This window comes from Egretta garzetta, unplaced genomic scaffold, assembly GCF_000687185.1.
Source record: "Egretta garzetta isolate BGI_Z169 unplaced genomic scaffold, ASM68718v1 scaffold230, whole genome shotgun sequence".
NCBI lineage: Eukaryota > Metazoa > Chordata > Aves > Pelecaniformes > Ardeidae > Egretta > Egretta garzetta.
In genome coordinates, this window is record NW_009258281.1 from 215,071 (window position 1) to 223,417 (window position 8,347).

Genomic DNA, 8,347 nt, shown 5'->3' on the forward strand with positions numbered 1-8,347 from the left:
GATCATAACTGATTTTCTTCCTGCCTCTTGTAGATGTTTTTCCCTAAGGAACTTCAGAAACCCATGGACAAGATGTTAGGCCTTCTGACAAAAATGAAATATTTCAGACACCAGATTGAATCTGGCGTTGATCCATTGCTACAAGCTATTCATTCACTGAAAAAGCTCCGTCAGTCTAGAAATGTGCCACTGACTAAGGTACGTGTAGTCTGCATGTGCTCTGGAGGCAAAACACCGCTGGAACAGTTTCCACAGGAGTTTCTTATCCTAGAAGCCAAAGGTGCATTAAATCATAGATTACTGGTTCTCTTTTAAAGCAATGGTGTCCTAAGAAGAATCTCTGTGAAACTTACATGTTGCCTTCCTGGGAGAGCTTTGATTTGGAGTGGTGGGACCATCACGTGCTCATGATGGGAGGGACACTAGGAACATGTGCTGTGGGAGGAACTCTAGGAGAAAAAATGCAGGGGATAAACAACTGTCTTGAAGGAGGGTGGACTTCCAGCAAAATATACTGGTGTGCTAGAAGGGGTCAGCTTGTGAAAGCAATTGGAGAAATGCCCATTAATCACCTCAGAATGGGAAGCTTTTAGCATGCAGGATTTACTTGCATTTTGTCTTTTCTGCAGGCGTTATTTAAACCAAACAACTTTAGGATAACACGTGGCACATTTAAGTCCATGTCAAAAGTTCTCTGCAACCAGGAGATCACACCCCTGTTTTTTGAGTCCTTGCTTCCAGATTTTGGAGACCCTGTAATCAACAGTTCTTCTGTGGAGGATGTCTATGTCCAAAAGATGATGAGGAAATATGGGATTCCTCATGACTCCAGTAAGTCTGGCTTTTTCTTAAGGCAAAAACATTTCAAAGCCAAACTCCACTGTTTCCAGAGAGATCCAGTGTTGAGCTGTTCCCCTGTATGTCTCTGGAGGGCTGTAAGTGCTCATGATTTATGCTAGCTGAAGATCTGCACTGCCCTAATTATTGGTTATTTATTTCCATAAATGTTAAAGGGAAAACAGGCTATGTAGCAAAACAGTGCTTGACACTGCGCTGTTTCCCATTTGTTGATGACCTGGTCTTAGGGCTTGACATGTTGCTGCCTTTTCTTGATGTGTAGTTTTTCCGTCTGTACTGACATTATTAGCTCCTCTGAGTTCACAAAACTCCATTTAACCTTCAAGCAGAGAATCTTGGCTCAAACAGTGAGACTCTTGTTGTCTTGAGTTCAGCAGCAGGAGATCTTGGGGGTGGATTGCTTTTGTCAGAACACATTATATCAGTCAGTGAAGAGGGCCCTGAAGTCATTCACTGGACGCAGCAACAAACTGGGCAGATGGGAAAAAATACAGTGGTAACTTTTTCATGTCTTGTCTATTTGTGCTCTGTGCAATTTGTTTGCTTTTCTCCCCTTGCAGCACCGTTTTGCTTATCCTTTTACCTGGACCTGGTCAAGACCCCAACTGGAGCTTTAATTTGGTCTTTTTTAAAACCAATGGTGCTTGGGAAGATCCTTTATACACCAGATACCATAGAAACTCGAGCAATCATGGGAAAGGTATGGCTCTGTTTACAGTACATCAGGATGCACCCACTCAAAAGGATTGTAATTTATCTTGCACCAGCTTGTTTCTTTGAGAAGCGGAAGTCTATTTTCTGGCTGTTTGGAGTATTAGTCAAATTATCTTTTCCTAGTTGCATTGCTGGTCATATGAGTCATCTTTTGTCTTCAAAGGAAACTTGCCTCCAAAAAATTGCTGCTGGTCTAATATTTACAATATGATTTTTTCAAGGCCCTTCAGTTTATGAAGTTTCACCCCCATATTTTCAGCCACTAATAGAGAGATATTTCCCAGGACAAATTCTATAACCAGTTTGTAAGCAGACCCGTGGTAGAAGGAAAGCTGATCCAAGGTGTGTTCCAGATGTCACACATGAAGCCATGTTTTTAAGTGCTTGCATCCAAATTCAGTGTGTTAGGGGGCATTTTGCTGAACAGTGATAGGGTGCTAAGAAAAATCCTAAAGAAAACTAATTTGGTCTTAGCTGTTTTACTGATTGTTTAAAAGCTGTAAGGTAATGAATAAATTAATCCTTATATGTTGTGGGCTTTTTTTATAGTCTAATGCAACCCTGAAGCAGATGGCTGATCTAGCCCTGAAGTCCCAGGAGTGGTTGGACAAGTCTCCTGTCATCATGAATTCACTGACTGAGTTAAACCAGACATTTCCAATGATCAAGGTATGAGATCCTACCTTCCCTGTCTCTCTCGTGGGAGGGAATCAGGAGGATGGATTTCTTCACTGAAATAAACTGAGGTTTCAGGGATGTCAAGGACATCTTAGGTCAGCTGGGGAGACCCTTTGTCAGGCTTTTGTCCTGGACTTCACAGTTTCTGTGCCTGCCTGTCTGTTCCTGTAACAGAAATACTCCTGACACACCTTTCCATGGAAATCCTCTTTCTGAAATTATCTGTTTGTAATATGCTCCCTGACACTGGCCGTGCTGAGGCCTGCTGGAGGGCTAAGATGAACAGGGAACGCCTCTCAGTTTGTAAATTAACTTTCTGCTTGATGGAGTGATCCAGCCAGCCAAGACCAGGCAAGAAATGACTTTTTCAGAAAATGAAACAGCGTCTATAATAAGCATGTAGCTTTGGGTACACACATAAGAGCTAGAAGATGTCTTTGTACCTCAGTGAATGTATCTAAAATTTCTTTTTTGCTCCTAAGGAGCCTAGCCTTGCTTGGATGCAGAAATCCGGAGGCTGTAATGTTTCACATACTTGCTTCCTATTCTCCGCAGTAAAAATTGTCTCTCTTTCTTACAAAACTGTGAAAATGAGATCTCTGGAACCCTAAAGCATTCAAAGTTAATTTTAGTGTCTGGAATTCATTGTAATTTCCATGGCACTGAGAATCCAGAGTGGAATATGCAAAAGTGAAATGAAATATTCTCTACTGACTGCACTCATTGGTGGAATAATGAACTATTCAGCCAAACAAAAATCTGTCTGCTGGTCTCCAGGCTAAATTTTGGTTGCCTACCCATTGTGCTCTGGCTGTGTTCACAGGACTTAAAGCAGACACAAATGAAATTTACTGCACTTTTAGAATAACAAAGATTATCCGTGATTTTTTTCCATGGGACTCTAGTGCCTGGTGGACACTCAATAGGCATCCTCTCTTGAAACCAAGAAACACTAGCTTGGACTCACAGGGCTCTGTAGGATGTTTTCATTGCTAACATTTCCCCATCCTGATACACAGAGTGAAATGTGGAAGGTCTGGAAAGGAGTAGGAAGGGGTTGTACAAATGCTCAGTGAAGGCAGCTGGTCTGTTGTATTTTAGAAATACATTGAATAAGCTCAAGGGGCTTCTGGTCAAACTGATGCTTTTTCTTCTTGCTTGTTGATAGAACACCCTGCAGAATCCCTTTGTGCAGGTTTTTATCAAGCTGATGGTGGATTTGGATGCAGCTGAACTGCTGAGTCAAATAAACGAACTGGGTAAGTTGTTCCACCACATGTGTGGCCCTCCTATTTGTACTTCAGGTCTGGGAGCTCCAGAGTCATCAAACTGTAGCCATGCTCTGGTACTGCTCTTGGTCAGTGTTGGATGCTTTAGTGCAAGGCAATCTTAGCTGTGATTCAAAAATCTCGTGGTCTATGGGAAAAGACTATTAGAAAGCAAAGGACTTGTATGAAGAGTTATTTCTGATGAGTGTTGAAGGAATAGTAGGATGGGAATCTCTGCAGCTGAGTGTGGCCACTGGAGGACACTGTTTAGCCATAATTATCACTTCAGATGAGCTACCTGGGACTCTGCTGGGAAATGTGGAGAGCTCACTTGCATGACATCGGGGTTCAACTTAAAAGTTTTCCAGAGCGGAAAAGCAAGGAATCAGCTAAAGGTATGCAGGCTGATGAAGCCAGAAGTATCATTATGGGAGATGCTCTGCTGGAATTTGTTGTTCTCTGCTGGTCTTGTATGGTCCTTCAAGGTGAAAGTTGCTGATCTGCACTGTGTGAATCCTCAGCTAACAGTGGTGGTGGATATATCTCCTGTTAGTGCACAGCATGGTGATCATAGTCCCTTCCTAGCTGGTCTTACTGTCCCTACCTGCTTTTTCAATGAGTGGCCATACATGTCAACATAAATCAACATGCCAGTAAAACCCAGCATAAACCAAGAGTGGTTGTAGTCTTGCAGTCAGAAGGATAGTTACATACTGTTCGTGATGACCCCTGTGTTATTTCATGAGTAGCATCTCCTGTCTGAACTCCCCATAAAATCATCATGCCTGCAGCAGCTGTTCCACATTAGTTACACTGCATTATGCAGTCACCTTTTAAAACAGCCAGGAAACAGCAGCATCTTTATTAAACTGCATTATCAGGTTTAGTACACACATCAGCACAGCAGACATAATGTTTCCTTGATGTGCTTATATAAAGCACATTCTCCCCTGAGACAGAGCAGCTCAACAGACAAGTTGATTACATCAAAAACCATAAGATGTGGAATGAATGGTGAGCATCATATGTGAGTCTCAAGCCTCAGCAGGTTAGTAGCAACTTACGATTTGGGATGGCTGTCACATCCCATGGCTGGCATCCTCCCAAAGGCAAACTCACGAGCATATTACAAATGATTAACATAAAAATTGGGTCAACAACATGCCTTCATTGCACTGCTAAGTGCAGAATTATATTTTACATGTAATGTGTAGTATGATGGGTTTTTTCCTCCTTTCCAGTGTCACTGTTAGTGTAAAGAGTAGAATGATATGATGGATTTTTTGCTATGTGTAGTGGTGCTACTGGTTTTGTTTGTGATTTGTTTTTTTCAGATGATATTCGGCTGGAATTACAGAACAACGCTGACATTGTCAAGCAGCTGAATACGTTAGCTACCCTTGCTGTAAATGTGTCCTCCTGTGTCTCATTTAATCGTATTCGGGCAGTCAAAAGCTTAGAGGAAATGGAAATGGTGGCTAAAGAGCTCTTTCTGAAGAACGAGCTTTTTGCAAGTATGTGATAGTGTCTCGAGTCTCCCTGTAAATTAAAGTTGGCCTGGTGCAGGGTGGGAGTACAGCATAAGAAGTTTGGCTTTCCCACAGAAACTGTTGTGGTCACAGCTCCCACCACACAGCAATCGATTTTGAGCCAGCGTGTATGGAACCTGCATACCAAGTCCCCCATATGTGGCAGTGTTTTACGCTCTCCTCTTTATACCTCCTCTTCTCTTACACCTCTAGAAAGCCTTTGGTCAGCTGGCATTTTCTCTTGGTTAATTCTCAGTTTCAATGAAATTTCAGTGGCCCTAGGAGATCTTCATGACAGCTGCCTTCTTTCAGGCCCCCATGGGAAAAGATGCTTTAATCAAGAAAGAAATGAGACAATTCAATTTATTAGAAGGTCATAAAGCTCTTGAGAGACCCCAGCCAGACACTGTAATATTGCATTGGGTCTTCTCAGTCACACTTTTCACATTTGTGGGATCGGATTGCAGCTTCAGGTCAGACTACAGAGAGGGGTAGGGGGGAGTAGAGAATAGGAGCTTATATTAATTTGCATGATTCAGAAGTGTCTTATTTTTTAAAGAATGCCCAATAGCTCCTCAATTAGGATAGACTTGAGTCCTGTGACCTGTTTGGTTTTATACCTCATAATTGAGGGGTAGTTGGAAACCTTCTCCTTTCTTGGAACTTCAGACCCTGATAATATTTGTCTATTCTCATATAAGCAGTTTTCTTCCATGTTTGTCCTCCATCCCATTGTATGCTATATATATGGAATAATCAGGAAAAATATTCTGGAGGGAAAACCTTCTGTGGGTATTTCCTCTACTCAAACAGACACTTTAAAGGAAAAAAATGTTCTGTCTGTCAAACTGCATCTACAGCATGCCATTTCCTAACAGGAACTTTCAAAGCTTTTATATTCTTAGACATCTCAGCTTTACAGGAATTTGTGTGGGCACAGAAATATGTGTATAGGTCATGAACAGTTTTCAACACCGCATTCCTGAGGTTTTTATGTTAGAGCATCACTACGTGAGGTCTCTTGGTAGAGTACCTTTGGGCACGTTCATGAGGGGTGCCTGTGCTGAGTGACATAACTAACAGATATGTGACAGTCCATGTTAACAGCAAGATTTTTTCCAAACACAGCTGGTTATTTTGAGAGTCTTTGGTTTTTGAATGGGAAAAGATTTAAAGGCTCTGGGGGTGTATTTCACACCCAGAATCACTGGTCACATTTGAAAGTATGAGTAGCTGCAGTGATGCATAGTTTCCACTTCCAGACCCTTGATAGACAGCATACCCACCTGAGCATTATTTGTGTGGCAAAGGAATGAAATGATGGATTGTAATGTAGAAAAGGCTTATAAAATTGAGGAGTTGCTACATATCTGTGTGTACTGCTCCCATGCTATTGACTCTGAAGGAAAGCCTTTTCCCTTTCTTTTCCAAGGTATCATTTTCAAGCTGCCTTCAAGCAGTAGTAGCCCTGGACGCTCAGTTCACAAGGACGTATCCCTCCCTCCTGTGCTCAACTACACCATCCGAATGAGTAGCAGGATCACGCAAACCACCAACAGAATAAGGGAGCGCATCTGGACAGTGGGCCCGCACAATTCCACCTCGCAGAGCCAGATTTACAGCCGGGCATTTATTTATATCCAGGACAGCATTGAAAGAGCCATTATCCAATTACAGACTGGCAAGAATCCAGAGGAAATAGCTGTTCAAGTGCAGGCCATGCCTTACCCCTGCTACAATAAGGATATGTAAGTTTGTGTGGCTTTTGTCTTCGTGCTTTGTGTAAGCTTATCTTGTCTGACTGGTGGAGTTCACCAGCTGTGCTGGTCTCCTTGATGCCATGTTCACATGGCATAGAAATAATTTCATTTTGTGGTTGGTTTTAGTTTTTTTTCTTTTTCCAAAGGTCTGGACAGAAGAGGGAATTTTGGGCTGTAGTATAAATGGTCTATGCTTAGTTTGCCTAATCTTTTGTTTGCAGTGTTCTGTATGTACCTGAATTGTCATGGTAACTATAGGTTTTGCAGCAGATAAAATTCACTGTCCCTGTTCTACTACATATGGTAGAACGGAGACTGGGGTTGGCAGGACTTGGGCTGAATGTAAGTGTTGGCTTGTTCTGCTGGTGTTTATGTGCAGACAATGCAGCAGAACTTAGAAAATGCATTTATTGGACAAAAAAAGGTTCCCTAGGTTTATGAGCTTTGTTCCTAGAGATTGCTATCCAGCTGTGGTATTTGTTGTTTGTTCCAGTGATTCTAGCTAATGTTTGGTGTACAGTGAATAGTTCTCATACAGGTGCCTCTCAGATGCTGTAAGAAGGGTAGGAGGGAAGATGAAATTGCACCATTCATCTCTGCGATAATGAGGGAGGACAGAGAAGCTTTTGATGCGCTGAGCTGCCAGGTTTAACAGCCTGTCATGCAGAGCAGTGCAGTGTGAACTGTGTGTGGACCAGAATAAGTTTTGAATAGTGAAGCAGACCAAAAAGTTTTGGATCATCTTCTTTTCCAGTCATCTTGAGCCAGATCCGCAGTTAGTATAAACTGCATCTCTGCCAAATGCAAATAGAGAGAAGCGATCTCTCACAGCTGAGGACCTGCCCCTCTGGCAAGACAATTTTGGTCTGCATTGGAAAGCTGGCAACATGGTACTTCCTCAGAGTTATTACCCTGACTGCAGCTGGTGGCCAAGCTGTGTGGAAAACACACAGGGAAGGGGTTTCATGTCCATCAGAAAGCACTGAAGGATGTTCAGCAAATAGTAGTGGTAGGTTGGATGGTCACTCCGCCCTGACATGGGGATCTCCCATGGACCAAAAGTACAGACTAGGCCTAGGAGCTCTTGCTATTGATAAGCCTGTGTGTTCTACTGCATGAGGTAAAATATTATCTGCGAGCTGTAGCTATAGGAGCTATAGCAGACCCATTACCTTCCTGTGTCAGCCTGTCGCTTAAGAGAATTGGGGACCTATCATCTCTTCTCAAGGTAACAGCATGCAAAGTACCTGCAAATACGCAGGCAGTAAGCACCAAACCAAGTGTCAACTTCTTGCAGCAAATATGAGGATTATTGCTGTGAGATAGTTTTGTACAATTCTTAACTGGCTGCTGGAGGCATTTACTACAGTGCTCCTTTTCTTGTTCTTGGGCTACTGAGAAAGCTGCTTGCCTTCAGGTTTCCCTCCCCACCCCAGATTCAGAGGGACATGAGTTTGCTCAATTATTAAAATACCTAAAGGCTTTGGATTTGCATCCAGTAGAAGTCATTTTACAATGACTGTTTATTGATTGTTATCAC

At 42.4% G+C, this 8,347-nt stretch overlaps 1 protein-coding gene across 1 annotated transcript in view; it reads left to right on the forward strand.

Annotated features, from left to right (window-relative positions):
• The window catches only part of ABCA12 (ATP binding cassette subfamily A member 12), an 88,938-nt gene that overhangs the window by 41,927 nt on the left and 38,664 nt on the right, over positions 1-8,347 (forward strand). Inside the window, exons 18-24 of the mRNA XM_009636586.2 lie at positions 34-198; positions 630-831; positions 1,419-1,558; positions 2,122-2,241; positions 3,419-3,509; positions 4,853-5,032; positions 6,480-6,795. Of these exons, the coding sequence (XP_009634881.2) occupies positions 34-198; positions 630-831; positions 1,419-1,558; positions 2,122-2,241; positions 3,419-3,509; positions 4,853-5,032; positions 6,480-6,795 (1,214 nt within the window). The remainder of the gene's footprint in view (positions 1-33; positions 199-629; positions 832-1,418; positions 1,559-2,121; positions 2,242-3,418; positions 3,510-4,852; positions 5,033-6,479; positions 6,796-8,347) is intronic.